Source organism: Drosophila sechellia, chromosome 2L (assembly GCF_004382195.2).
Source record: "Drosophila sechellia strain sech25 chromosome 2L, ASM438219v1, whole genome shotgun sequence".
Taxonomy (NCBI): Eukaryota; Metazoa; Arthropoda; class Insecta; order Diptera; family Drosophilidae; genus Drosophila; species Drosophila sechellia.
In genome coordinates, this window is record NC_045949.1 from 2,923,724 (window position 1) to 2,937,377 (window position 13,654).

At 49.6% G+C, this 13,654-nt stretch overlaps 3 protein-coding genes across 4 annotated transcripts; 1 reads left to right on the forward strand and 2 right to left on the reverse strand.

Moving 5' to 3' along the window:
* Positions 1-255: 255 nt before the first annotated feature.
* LOC6613183 (chromodomain-helicase-DNA-binding protein 1) lies at positions 256-8,409 on the reverse strand. Of its 2 annotated transcripts, none has more exons than XM_002037628.2 (7): positions 8,199-8,409; positions 6,325-6,834; positions 6,160-6,269; positions 5,923-6,096; positions 1,319-5,860; positions 1,153-1,257; positions 256-1,065 (listed from the first exon to the last, which is right to left on the reverse strand). In XM_002037628.2, the coding sequence occupies exons 1-7, from the start codon at positions 8,205-8,207 to the stop codon at positions 864-866; spliced, it is 5,652 nt and encodes a 1,883-aa protein (XP_002037664.2). In that variant the 5' UTR covers positions 8,208-8,409; the 3' UTR covers positions 256-863. The 2 variants fall into 2 exon arrangements, with proteins under 2 accessions (XP_002037664.2, XP_032571740.1); XM_032715849.1 differs by lacking the exon at positions 8,199-8,409 and adding an exon at positions 8,074-8,148.
* Positions 8,410-8,805: 396 nt separating this feature from the next.
* Positions 8,806-10,774, forward strand: LOC6613184 (protein ABHD13). The gene is made up of 5 exons (XM_002037629.2): positions 8,806-9,076; positions 9,130-9,371; positions 9,433-9,774; positions 9,849-10,027; positions 10,087-10,774. Exons 1-5 carry the CDS (start codon positions 8,938-8,940, stop codon positions 10,199-10,201), a joined length of 1,017 nt encoding a protein of 338 aa, XP_002037665.1. The 5' UTR covers positions 8,806-8,937; the 3' UTR covers positions 10,202-10,774.
* On the reverse strand, positions 10,286-13,537 carry LOC6613185 (DNA repair and recombination protein RAD54-like; the record flags this gene model as incomplete). Its single annotated transcript, XM_032727797.1, has 6 exons — positions 10,286-11,070; positions 11,126-11,289; positions 11,351-11,756; positions 11,813-11,966; positions 12,023-13,337; positions 13,394-13,537. Coding segments are annotated over 6 exons (2,496 nt in total), but the record flags the coding sequence as incomplete, so codon positions are not given.
* Between the last annotated feature and the right edge of the window lie 117 nt (positions 13,538-13,654).

Below are 13,654 nucleotides of genomic sequence, written 5' to 3' on the forward strand. Positions count from 1 at the left end.
TGTGCGTCGGGTCAAGATAGCGCCGTAATGTTGGTTTTGAAAATGGAACGGGGAAATTAGGAATTCGCGGAATTTTATTTTGTAAACAATTTAAATATTAGGGATGCTTTTCAGAATTATGTACAGATAAACACGTCGGGTTCAATTTACATATTTTATAATTTATTGATATATATATAATAGATACAATAGATTTCTCAGACACTACAACGTAATTTAAATATTTATATATAATTAATTTTAACTAGATTACAATTCTCTGGATCATTCACTGATTCCTTTATTTTTAAACGTCTTATAAAAGTTCGAATGCAATGGAGACATTAAACAAATGATTAGTCTGCTGCTTGCTTTAATAACCTTAATACGAATCTTCAAGGGACCCATTGCTTTCGTGTTTACAATCATATGATAGTGTTTAAATATAGTGAGAATTTGTTGTTGTTTTAAAAGCTTTTGAACGACTGATTCGCACCGTGGGCCACCTAATAAACCTTACAGCGTGAGGTTTTCGCAGCCAGACGCACATTCCGTGCAGTTGGCCAGTATAAAAATGATGAACGACGAGTTAAAGCCTACGCTACGGATTTATACACAGAAAGTCTAAGATTAGGTTGCAGGTATTGCCACTAAACCCTGGATGATGCAATGCCGGCCTTCTGTGCGATCGGATGTATAGTTATTTATAGAAGTATAGTTAGCTGCTAGGTATTACTTGTACAGGTGTATGGAGCTACGCTTAACGTACTGTATGCAGGTTGGTTTTACTGTGTCGAGTGGCTGGCCAGGACGATGGCCCGCCAGCCGTGCTTAAGTCTAAGTGTTTTATGTACAATCGACAGTCGGCCCCCAGAGCCGACCCCTCAGGTCTGTGTGCGCCGCTCGTAGTCGCTGCGTCTGTAGTCGGCAGGATAGTCTCGCGGCATGACCGGATATCCGCGTGGGTCACTGCGGTAGCCGGACGACGGTGGCGGCAGGACTGGAACGCCTCCATTCGGCAATCCATAGTAATTGGGCGGCAGGTAGTGGCTTGAGTAAGGATGCGGTGGCAAGCCAGATGGATATCTGAAATGAAGGATCACCAAATGAGTCAAATGATGCACAATATATAACAAATTTAGGAGAAGGATGTATGCTTGGGTGATTAACTACCTGCGCTTGTCTGGACGACGGTCGCGTTCGCGATGATAGCTGCCTGGACCTCCTCCACTGCGCGCATATCCATCGTAGCGATCCCGTTTGTAATCCTGGCTATATCTGCAAAAGTAAAGCATATTAGAAATCCACTTGAAGGAACGAAGGCCACTTCGATCATTACCTTTCGCGGGAATTCCACCGCTCCATTTCCGGCGTGTAGCCGGATGGCGCGGGCGGTGGATCGTAGCCGCCCCGGCCTTTACGGGGTGTGGATGGGGAGGTGGGGCCCTGGCGCCGGGAATTGCTGCCGCCCTCGTAGCTACCACTTCCCATGGGTAGGCCACTGCCACCGTAGTAGTCGGCACCGCGATGGTGCTTCTTACGGTCCTCGTGGCGGTCCATGTTCAGCCGCTTGAAGGACATGGATTTGAGGTGGTCGCCGATGCCTGCGCCGGGGGCACCTGCTAGTCCACTGCTTGCATCAGCGTCGTTCTCATCCCGCTTACGCTTTAGGGGAGAGTCTGCGTAACGACCCGAGCCGGGTGTACCCGTTTCCGGATACCGCGACTGTCCACTGCGTTCCTTGTCCTTGTCCTTTTTCTTCTTTTTGCCCCCACTCCTGTCGCGCTCCTTTTCCTTTTCTTCGGTAGTCACGCCGTTGCGTTTAGACTTGGCCGGACTTCCTGAAGAGTCCTTGTCTTTTCCCTTCGCCTCCCCATCGCCGCCCGCTTTCTGCTTTAGTGCGTGCTTGTAAATCTTGAAGAGGCGCTTGGCATCCAGCTCAGTGAACTTGGACACAAAGTACCAAAGGTTACTGCGCCATTCCTTTTTCTCTGTCTCGGCGTAGGGATTGAGGCAAACATCGATCTGCTTGCCAATTTGAAGCAGGCAATCCCTAGTGTGCTGCAGCTGATCCTGGTCGGAAAGACTGACATCCGGCTGGTCCAGCGCCTTTAAGGCCTTCTTCACCGGCCGCATCTTTTCCTTGCACTCGTTAAATATGCTGGGATCTAGGTCGCCCAGTACCTCCAAAGCCCTTGGTTCATTGTTCGCCGTAAAGTGCATCGGCTTGTTGCCGTTGTTGTCCGATGCGCTGGTTTTCTTCGAGCGAGCCTTGGATTTTTTGGCTTTGTTCGCAGGGTCACCGTGCTGTTCCGCAGCTAGAGCATTGTGCGGCGACGCGGTAGATGGATCTACTTGACTGTTACTGCTTTCGGCGGCGGTGCGTGCATCGCCACCAGCGTCCTCGCCATCGTGCGGCTTACCATCGGTGGTCGAACTAGCAGACTGACTTGCCGCCTTGGCATCGTTGGCTCGCGATGCTCTGGGGCGCCGTTGTCGGCGTTGTCCTCCCTTGGTCAGTTCCACGTTCTTCTTGATGATCTTGAGCAGGTACTCGGCACGCGTCTGCAGCTGTTTGGCCTGGGGCTTGCGCGTGTCGTTTAGCAAAATCTTGTCGGTCAGTTTGAGCGTGGGATCTAGCTTCATCTGCTCCCAGGATCCAATGCCGTACTGGTAAATGCCGCACAGTAGCTTCGTGTCCTCCTCGATGCCCCATTCTACATCGAAGACCGGGGCGCGTGTCTTGATATTGAAGCTCCATTGCTGGCGCTCTTCGGGCATGCTGGGCATGATCTCATTGAGCGGCTGAAGCTCCTGTTCGCAGGCCAGCAGCTTTTTGGCATTAAAGGAGACGCCACCCAGCTTCACGGAGAAGGTGGCGCGTGCGCGGCGCTGCTTGGCGCCCGGCGTCTCATCCGTCGCCGCAGTCTTACTCTCTTCCTCCTTGTGCTCGTGCAGAAACTGAACGCAGCGGTCATGCAGCATCTCTCCGACGCGCTTCAGTTCCGCCAGTGGCTTTTCCTGCAGCTCAGCATCACATGCGATGGCCTCCATGCGGTGGAGAGGAGCGGGAAACTTTTTGTAACTGCGAATGAAGCGACGCAACTCCGCATCCGTGAATCCGGTGATCTTCTCCTTCATGGTAGGCCGCCCGCGCTTGCGAGGTCGTCCATCGTCACCACTGCCGTCGGAGCCCAGCTCGTAGTCCGAATCGCCGCCGGAGTCGTCTGCCTGCTGTTTCCCCTTGCCCCCCTTGCCGACTCCGCGCTTCCCTTCGTTTTGGTTAGCGGCAGTTTTCCTCCGGGGTGGCAAGTAGAGATCTTCCATCTCCTTGGCTCGCTCCTGATCGTCGATTGCTTTACGGAAGCCCTCCGGAATGATGTCGTCCCAGTCCTTACTGTCATCCTCCTCGGCGGCGGCGTTTTGGTCCGGTTTGCTAACTGAATCGCTCGGCTCCTCTTCGAAAGCAGCTATGCTGGCCACTTTGAAGGCGGACAACAAGTCGTCTGCTGGCATTTCCGGGTCTTCGTTGCGGGTCTCCGCCCTGCGCAGGATATCATCAATGTCACAAACCAAGTCGTCGTCATGCTCCTGTTCGTCCTTGAACAGCTCCTCTGCACCAAACTTCAAGATAGCAGAAAGATCGTCCTTATTGAACGGATTCGAGTTAGACGAGTGCCCGTTGCCGCTCTTATCCAGAACAGTGCGTCCTGTAGTGTCCATCCGCTGAATGACCAGGTGGTCCAGTACCATTTTCTGTTTGGCCCTCTCCACGATCTGTTCCTCCACCGACCGGGCAGTGACCAGGCGATAAATGTTAACCTGGTTTTTCTGACCGATTCGATGCGCTCTCGCCTGCGCCTGTAAATCGTTTTGAGGGTTCCAGTCGGAGTCAAAGATAATCACCGTATCGGCTGTGGCCAAATTAATACCCAATCCACCAGCCCTTGTCGACAACAGGAAGCAAAAGTCCTGGCTGCCCTCTGCATTGAAGTGATCCAGAGCCTGGCGCCTCATCTCTCCCTTTATGCTGCCGTCGAGGCGCTGAAAAGAGAAGTGACGCTTCTGCAGATAGTCAGCCAGCACGTCCAGCATGCGCACCATTTGGGAAAAAATCAGCACGCGGTGGCCCGTCTCTTTCAGTCGGCAGAGTAGCTTATCGAGCAGCACAAGCTTTCCGGATCCCTTAAGAAGAGTTTGCAATGCCTCATCCTGCTGCAGACCCATAAGCTCAAACTCGGAGGGTCGGATGAGAGCCGCGTGGTTGCAGCACTTCTTCAGCTCGATGACTATGTTGAGGAAAGTGGACGTACTGCCGCGCTTTCCCTTGCGCAGTGCGTCAAAGTTTTTAGTGAGGATCCACTTGTAGTACTGTTTCTGCAGCGAAGTCATCTCGACTCGCAGGATCTGCTCCACTTTAGCCGGCAGCGATTTCTCCACATCCTTCTTCACTCTCCGAAGAATATACGGCTCCAGCTGCTGATGCAACCGAGTGTATCCCTTGTCCTCCGCATTGCCATGCTGCACCTCAAAATTCTCCCACGTGTCAAACTTATCCGGCATGATGAAGTGCAGCAAAGCCCAGAGCTCCTTCAGCGAGTTCTGCAGCGGGGTACCTGTTATGAGCAGTCGATGGTTAGTGTCGAACTCCTTCAGCGACTTGTAGAGCAGTGAGTCGTCGTTCTTAAGACGATGCGCCTCGTCCACCAGGAGCGCAGCCCACTGAAGCGTGCCCAGAAATTGCTTATCCTTGAGCACAATTTCGTACGTTGTGAGAATGCAATTAAATTTAAGCCGCTTGGAGCCCTCAAACTGCCATTCGTACTGTTGAATGAGCTCGCGGGATTTAATGTCTCCGAGGTACGTGACTACATTCATGTCCGGCGCCCACACGTCGAACTCCCGCTGCCAGGCCGTCATTGTGCTAAGTGGCACCACGCACAGGAACGGGCCGTACAGGTGATGGATCTTGAACAGCGAGTACAGGAAGCAAATAGTTTGGATGGTCTTGCCGAGGCCCATCTCGTCGGCCAGGATCACCGAGTTCTCCTTGCACCATGAGTGCAGCAGCCAGTTCAGGCCGTCCATTTGGTAATCCCTAAGAGTTAGGCCCGCCGACAGAAATTCCGGCTGATTCTTTATTCGAGAGAACTTGGGGCGATACTTGATCACTCTGCAGTGGCGGGAGGGAGTGCATTTGGAGGACTCGCGGTCGTTGAATTGCTCTGCGCAGCGTTGCCACTTGCGAAGCACCAGGGCGGCATCCTCCCATGTGGACTCGGCGTACGGGAGCGACTGCCATTTACACAGATACTCCTCGGTGCCGTCGTCTGGCTTAGAGCCCTTGGCAATGATGCGGTCCACGTTGTTGTACGACTTTAGCAGCTCGTGCTGCAGTTCCAGCTGACACTCGAAGTAGTCGATGTCCTCGGGGCCAGCGTATCGGCGCCAGCAGGCCTGTTCCTGCTCCTTTTTGATGAAGTTATCCAGCTTCTTCATGCCCTTGGCCTTCATATCACGCAGGGTAGCTTCAGATTCCCAGGTGTTGTGGATGTACGACCAGCCCTTCCACTTTATCAGGAACTGGGACTCGGTCTCCGCGTCTGAACTTTGCTTTTCATCAAATCCAGCATGTGGATCGAAGCCGTTTTCCTCAATTGCATAGATCGTTGTCTGATTGCCCGTGCATCCCCTCTTCCCAGCACGCTGCGCCAGGATACGCTCTATGGTTTCGCACTTTTCTTCCTCCTCGGCCGCAGCGGCAGTGGTGGCTACCTGGCTTTCATCGTACTCAAACTCCAGCAGATCCTCGGAGTCGGTGGCTTCGTCCTCCGAGGCCTCCTTGTAGCTAACGGCAGCACCCTTGCGACGAGTAGCGCAGCTTTTTAGAAAATATGGACATGGGTCAGGGAAAGGCAAAAAGCAAAGGACTGGGATCTTTACCGTTTGCTAGCGTCGTCATCATCACTGTCCTCGGAACTAAAGGGCTTCACCCTTCGCCGCTGCTGTTGCTGTGTGAGTTTGCTGCGAGAGGTAGTTGTTGCCGGTTTGCGCTTTTGGGCGGTGGACACCTCGTCATCACTGTCCTCGCTTTCATCGCTTTCGTCCGAGTCCCAGCTGGCAAAATGAAACGAATGCTTTGCAGAAAATAATTTGGAAAGAAGATGTTGGGAATCTCACGTTTTCTTCTTGTTCTTGGGTGCTGGAGCTTTTTTGGACTTCTCAGCAGCAGTCGGTGGCTTGCGCGCCTGGCGCGTCCGCTTGGGTCTATAGTCCTCCTCTTCCTCCTCCTGCGTGGGGAATGGTTAGGAACTTTTTAAGAAGAAATCGTCGGCCCAAACTTACACTACTGCTGCTGGAGGATGTGGGTGAGACATTGGCAGAACTATCACTGGATTCATCGGCAGAGGCATCGCTGGCTGGCTGCTGCTGACCAGCCTCAGTCTCATTGTCCTCCTCCTCATTCTGCTCCGGCTTAGGCAAACTGCTGCTTGTGTTGGCATTGTTGATGCTCTGGTTCCTTTGATCTGATAGGCCCTCGGCGTCTGAATCGGAATCACTGCCACTGGACCCGTCGCTGGAGCTGTCCTCCTGGTCATCAGTGAACCCGTTCGTCTTGCTGTCCGCCTGGGCAGCAGCGGCTGTCGGTGGAAACCCTGCCACCGATAACGATTTGTCCTCGGGTTCTGGGGAACTACGTCCATCGCTAGAGTTGCCCGAGGAGCTGTCTGAATCTGAGTCTGAGCCGGAGGAGCCACTACCGCTTCCACTGCCACTGTGGTCGGTGCCATTGGCCTCTTCCCGAGTGTCATCTTGTTCGTCTGAGCCAATACTATTCGCCGATTCATTGAGTGCCTGGTCAGATGAAAATAATTTCAAAATCAATCTAGGTTGAAGATCAATCAATCTTGGTTAAGGATAAGCAGTCGGATACGAAAAGGTTGAAGTAACACACCGGCTCTGGACCAGCCAATCCTGGCCAGAAATTGTGAGTATTAGGTCAGAGTGCATCGAAATTGGCATAACATGTTTAGTATTCCACTTATTCAGTTCCTTAGATGAAAGGAATGGGTTACACAATCACTGGACTATAGGGAACGACTTAAAGTGACATTTTAAAACAAGAACATGGCTCAATCCTGTCCAGAATGAGGTAGCACTTTAGATTTCACAAAATCCTGAAAAAACCACGGATAACTTCGAAAACTTGGCTCTTGGGCCGTGCTGAACAGATTATAAAACAAAACGGCGTGAAGAAACTTTCATAAAAACGCACTCTTATGGCTTACACAGGACTAATCCTCTCCAGAAATTAGTTTATGGCAGTTTTTGGCCAAAAGGGTAAAACAAAATGTATTTCGTTTTGGTTTTCCAGGAAGCACACGACAGTATCACATGACTTCTTTGAACAGAACGCGGTAATCATACGACAATTCTTCCTGGTGATTGAAACCCGGATATCCTTAGAAACAAGCGGGAATTCGAGGTTCTAGGCGGAATCTGTCCCTGAAAAAAGCACAAAACTGTGGAAATAGGAATGGCAAATCGGGAAAAATTATTTTTAATCATCGTAACTGTCGAAAAGAGGAGGAATTAAGGAAAATTATTGCTTGGAGCCTTTTGGCGGGCTCGAAAATCCCTGGAATTTGGTCAGAAGTACAAGAGAGGAAACTTTGCACCTAGCCATTTCTGATTACGTAATCGGTGAAAATTTTCAATTTGATCGAAAAAGGAAGGAAATCCATGGAAATTGAAGGATTTTAACAACCGCTATTAATGAAAACAAACAGAAATTCTTGAATTTGAGTAGAATTTGCGAAAATGGGTACCCAATGGATTTCCACAAAATCCACATTGGCTGCCACGTTGAAGACTTGGGAACTGTCAGGCACTGTCGGAAGGATTGAACACACTCGGGATAGTGGAGAAATCCATCCTTTTATCCAAATGCTCCGCCAGCAGCCGCACAGCCAGTCATCAAAGTGTAGGTGTCTCGCGACGAGGGGACTTCTACAGACTTCGGTGCTGAGCAGCCACGCCCACAAAACTTAGCGTTTGCCTAGTGTGTAGCATTTGATTTACGTATTTACTCACACGACAGCCTGGATCAAACTGTTTTGACTTGTCTGGTTTCCAATGATAGAAGAAATTCATAGTTTTTCCGATTTTTCCACACACACCGATGTTTGACATCCACAGCTTTTTCAAGGCCTACTCACCTGGCTCATTATATTGTCGTGGTAGCACACACAGTTGCCTTGTAGCGCTCATTAAATACAGGGAGCTCACTTGCATGCGGTCGCTGGTGAATGTTTATGTTTTTCCCACTGCCCACTTGTTTTGAAATGCACTTTTTCGAAACAAAATGATCGTTTTTCACGTTTTACTCATGCGACGCAGCAGAAATCTTTCCACCATCTTGAATTAGTGGGACCGTGCGTGCTGCAGTAGAGATGGCACACCGCGCGACAGTGATGATGCGGAATATATCACTTGCATAATAATATAAAACATGTACAACATAAACATATAAAATAGAATAAATAGAATCTAAAATAGAATTTATATTCACATTATATTTTCCTTTCCACAGGCATATAAATAATAAATTTAGCATTTAAAGTTATCTAAAATATATCACACAGAAATAAGCTATGTAATTTCTTGACTGATGTAATTTTTTGATTTAAATAAGTCATCGTTGAATAATAATCGTTAAATAATAACGATAATATTTTTAAGGTAGTTCATGTATAGTCCCAAGATCTCATCCCTATCGGTGTCGCTGATTGTTAGTAGATACTGTACTGCGTTATCGATAACTTTTCGCACTGCACAGGTGTCTTGGAAATCAGCTGTGGGCGGTGTACAATTACAAATCGTTTGTGTTGCTGGAATTGATGCAATTTAATTAAATTGGAACGTTGGACATGTAGCGCAGCTGGACCACAGGCGAACATGAAAGAAGTGGGCATCGCTCTGCCCAAGTCCCGCGGCGTGGGCGTGGGAGTACTCGCTGCCTTCCTGTTGTGCTTCATTTTCTACTATTTCTACGGCGGTTACATGACGTTGGCACTCTTCGCAGGAATCATCCTGCGTACGTATTCTGCTCCTGACCAGCCATTCGTCACTAAGAGCCTGCCCTTGCAGTGATATTCTACTATGCCCAGGACCTGCTTCTCTACCATCCGGACTTGCCAGCCAACTCCCGCATTTACATACCCATTCCGACAATGCACAACCTGCCGCACATTACGGTCAGCATCAAGACACCCGACGATGTCACTCTGCACGCCTTTTGGGTTACCCAGCCGGAGGAGCGCTCCAAGTCGGCGCCCACGCTGCTCTACTTCCACGGCAACGCTGGCAACATGGGACACCGCATGCAGAACGTAAGGGGAGCGCCAATACTGATAACAACAATATTTTACAGTTCTCTGACACGCTTCTCAGGTGTGGGGCATCTACCACCATCTGCACTGCAATGTTCTGATGGTGGAATACCGCGGATATGGCCTATCTACTGGTGTACCCACCGAGCGGGGTCTGGTCACCGACGCCAGGGCGGCCATTGACTACCTGCACACCCGCCACGACTTGGACCACTCGCAACTGATACTCTTCGGACGCTCCCTGGGCGGAGCTGTGGTGGTCGACGTTGCAGCCGATACCGTATATGGACAGAAGCTAATGTGCGCTATTGTGGAGAACACTTTTAGCAGCATACCGGAAATGGCCGTGGAGCTGGTGCATCCCGCTGTGAAGTATATACCAAATCTATTATTTAAGAATAAGGTGGGTAGTCGCCGGTTAAGGCCTCTGTTAACTTTATCGAATTACCACATTATTGTTTGTTGATCCACATGCAGTATCACTCCATGAGCAAGATAGGCAAGTGTTCGGTTCCCTTTTTGTTTATTTCGGGCCTTGCGGACAACTTAGTGCCACCGCGCATGATGCGTGCCTTGTATACCAAATGCGGCAGCGAGATAAAGCGCCTGCTCGAGTTCCCCGGCGGATCGCACAACGACACTTGGATAGTGGACGGGTATGGCCGGCAATTAATCTTCACTTTCCTATTTATCCATGGGTGTGCTTGCTCTTTAGATACTATCAGGCAATCGGTGGGTTTTTGGCCGAGCTACAGCAGCAGCCGCTCCTCAAGGCGCCGGAGAAGAGCAACGTCTGGGTGGAGCTGGAGCATAAAATCATTGATGTATAGACCCGAATACATCAAGTGTTCAATTGACTGTGTTAACACTGCGAATGATTTAATACTTATATATATATATACACACGCATAATATTAATCTGTATCTGACAGGGTTTTAATCCGGACGTTGCTATACGCCAAATTGCTTTTTATGTGCAGAGAATAACGTGCTAGCGGAGATGGCTGTTGATTTTAAGTAACCAACTTAAGTAACTTTGCGCTTAAGCAAGTGAACACACACTAGAATCCGAATTTCGATGTTTGTTTGTATTTGTCCTAAGCTGTGTTAACCTACTACTTTGCCAATTGGCGGCCTGTTGAGAGTATGGAAATTGATCAGTATTTCACAAAAAGTAAACTATTTTCTGGACTGATTCCTACATTGCCAGATTAGTTCATAGAAGCCTTCACCCCTAGCACGTTAACATTTTGTGCTGTTTCCATTTTTGAAGTGTTAAACGAATAACTTGTTAAGATTGCAAAGGAAGCCAGAAAAGTTATCTTAAGTCTAGACTTAAGTGCGAAGAAAAAGGAAATTCGAGAAACAATAAACTGCAAACAATTGCTAGAATCCACGGAAATCCTCATCGGCACTGTCATCACTGGGGGGCGTGGATGACCGTTTGCGGCGTTCTGGTTTTTCCTCTGGCTGATCTGTTGCTTCCTCCTCAGCACTCGGCACAATTTCCTTAGCCTGCGATCGGTGGTGGAAGACAAAGGACACGCACTTGCAATCCATCCAGGCCTGGGCGAGAATATTGTCTGGCAGGCCTCTGTTGTTGGAGCAATGGTACCATTGCGACAAATGCGAGGTGCAGTCCGTGTCCTCGGGCGGTGGCTTTATTTGGACATTTTGGACGCAGCGCTTGCACTTGAGCCTTTAAAGAATATGTTACACTAATGATCAAAAGGGTAACCAAAGCCAGATCTCACTTGTCGTGTGTGTCGGACAGAATGTCCGCATCGAATGTAAACAAGTCCTTCAGATCGTCGCGGGTGAAATGCTTCTCGGCCGACTCGTTGTTGTCAATGATGGTGCTCGACAGGGATTTTTTGTGCGTCTGCCGCTGCAGGATCTTCTCCTCGATGGAACCACTCTGAAAGAGATTTCTCGAGTTGAACAAAAAAGTTCAATGCAGAAGCAATTCAGATACTCACGGCAACAAGGCGATATATGTAACAGGGCTTTTTTTGCCCGTCACGCCACACTCTGGCCATTGCCTGCTCATCGTTGGCCGGATTCCAATCCGGGTCGAACATGAATAGGCGGTTGGCTCCAATCAAGTTCAAGCCGCAGCCGCCGGCCTTGCTGCTCAGCATGAAAAGGAAGCTGTCCGACTCCGGGTCATTGAATCGGTCAACAACCTTCGATCGCTTCTTGATTGACATGGTGCCATCGAGCCGGACAAATCCGTACTTTCGCTTCCTCGCGAGCTGCTCGAACAAGTCCAGGGTCTGTGTGTAATTGGAAATGAGAACCACCTTGTCGTTGCCCTCTGCTCGTATTGCTGCCAGCATGAAATCTAGGAGCATGAACTTGCCGCTTAGCTCTGGATTGAGATCCCTGAAACACAAAAGAATCATTAATAGCCATTGCTATACGCGCAACAGACAACGTACTTTGGCTTGTAATTACTAGGCAGTACATTCTGGGAGTTTTCGAATCCCTTTTCCCGCGCAGTGAGCTTCTCATATATAAGATCCGGATGACTGCAAATCTTCTTAAGCGTTGTAATGTCCGCCAGCGCCGTAAGCGAAGCCTTTTCATTGCAATCTTGAAAGGAATTGTACATGGTAGAAATATTGTGGTAATATGGCGTAATGACTTACCCGCCAAACTACGTCGAACTTGATCAGACTTCAAGAAATTCGTGTAGAGCTCGAGCTGAATCGCCGTCAGTTTCGCACAGATAACCATTTCAAACTTAACCGGCAGATATTTGGTTAGAATCTGATTGGTGCGACGAATGATGCACTGATCGACCAGACCTATCAGCTCCTGTGTCTTCTCTATGGCCCGTTGTCGCTCCGCTTCCGTGGAGTCGGTATTCTGGCCCCGCAAAATAGCGCTCTCGAAGTTGCGCTTGAACACGGCCGCCGTGCCCAGCATCTCCGGATTTACAAAGTTCACCAGGCTGTAATACTCAGTAAGATCGTTCTGGATGGGAGTGCCGGAAAGCAATACTCGTCGCTTTGTCTTCAGACCCATGAGAGCCTGATACGTGAGATTGTCGCTGTTCTTGAGACGATGGCCCTCGTCGCATATCACCATTCCCACCTGGTACTGGCACAGGATCTCCGCATAGATGCGAAATGTCTCGTAGCTGATGAGCAGAACAGGTGTCCCCAGACGGGCAGAAGTCATGGAGAACTGCTCGAGTGCTCGGATGGTGTTCTCCTTGGTCCCGCCCTCCATGGGCAGGCAAAGGAGTCGACCCTGAAGCCACTTGGTGAACTCCTTCTCCCAGTTCTTGACCAGCGACGATGGAGACACTACAATAGCTTTGTTGATCGTCGGCTTGCACTCGGGACCCTGCCTTAGAAGTGTCCAGACCAGTGTTACGCACTGCAGCGTCTTTCCGAGACCCATTTCGTCGGCCATGATGCATCCATTAAAGTTGCCCCGCTTTCCCTCCACACACTCGTACATGAAACGCACTCCCTCGCGCTGGTGCGGCCGCAATATGTTGCTCAGCAGCGGATCGACGACGACGTGCACCAGAACCTTGGTCGGATCCATGCCCATGCGCTCGTGCTCTGTGTAGGCGGGTGGATGGAAAAGTACCAGGGCGTTGCAGGCCATCGGATCGTGTAGGGGTCGCCGGGAAATGCAGCGCCGCACGCCCAGGACCCGTTTACCACCGTAATCGGGTACATAATTGTCCATTGGCACCTTGAACTTCCGTGCCAGGACCTTGGCAATGGCCAGCTCATACTCGCTGTTCGCAGTGAAGCGAATAGGCAGTGGGAGCTCTGATGTGTTGCTGGCATCTCGAAGGGCGCCCAGTCGTCTCCTATCTAGTTCTTGCTCTCGCTCCAGTTCCTGCTGGCAGGATCGCTTGTTCTTTTTTAGCAGTGGCGGCGTGAAGGAGTGGCGCGACTCGGGACGCAGTGGTCCACGTTGGCTAGGAGCCAGACTGCGCCGCTTTAGGAAAAATGGTTAAGGGAATGGAATTAAATAAATCAAATTTTTGTATTTACCATTTCATTAAATTCAAATGGCGGTAGCGCGAACAGCTGATAGAAATGCGAAAATCTGGCCACACAGGCGATATGAAATACTGGGAAGTGGAACGCTGGGATTATGAAACAGACCGCATTTAATAAAAAAAAAAGATAATAAAATCAATTAAAAGATAATAAAATAAAAATAAAAATAAAATGTAATTGCTACACGTCGAAGTCAAAAATTCTCGATATAGCTCAGGAATAATCGAAACATCGATATGTTATATTGGTAGC

What these genes read in the sequence shown, in the direction of transcription:
- LOC6613183 (XM_032715849.1), bottom strand. Translation starts at nt 8,133, where the DNA reads ATGAATTTCTTCTATCATTGGAAACCAGACAAGTCAAAACAGTTTGAT. An exon ending in CCCAAGAACAAGAAGAAAAC is followed by an intron (nt 6,097 to 6,159) that starts GTGAGATTCCCA and finishes TCATTTTGCCAG; the next exon opens with CTGGGACTCGGACGAAAGCG. An exon ending in GATGACGACGCTAGCAAACG is followed by an intron (nt 5,861 to 5,922) that starts GTAAAGATCCCA and finishes TTTTCTAAAAAG; the next exon opens with CTGCGCTACTCGTCGCAAGG.
- LOC6613184 (XM_002037629.2), top strand. Translation starts at nt 8,938, where the DNA reads ATGAAAGAAGTGGGCATCGCTCTGCCCAAGTCCCGCGGCGTGGGCGTG. An exon ending in TGGGACACCGCATGCAGAAC is followed by an intron (nt 9,372 to 9,432) that starts GTAAGGGGAGCG and finishes CACGCTTCTCAG; the next exon opens with GTGTGGGGCATCTACCACCA. An exon ending in ATCTATTATTTAAGAATAAG is followed by an intron (nt 9,775 to 9,848) that starts GTGGGTAGTCGC and finishes ATCCACATGCAG; the next exon opens with TATCACTCCATGAGCAAGAT.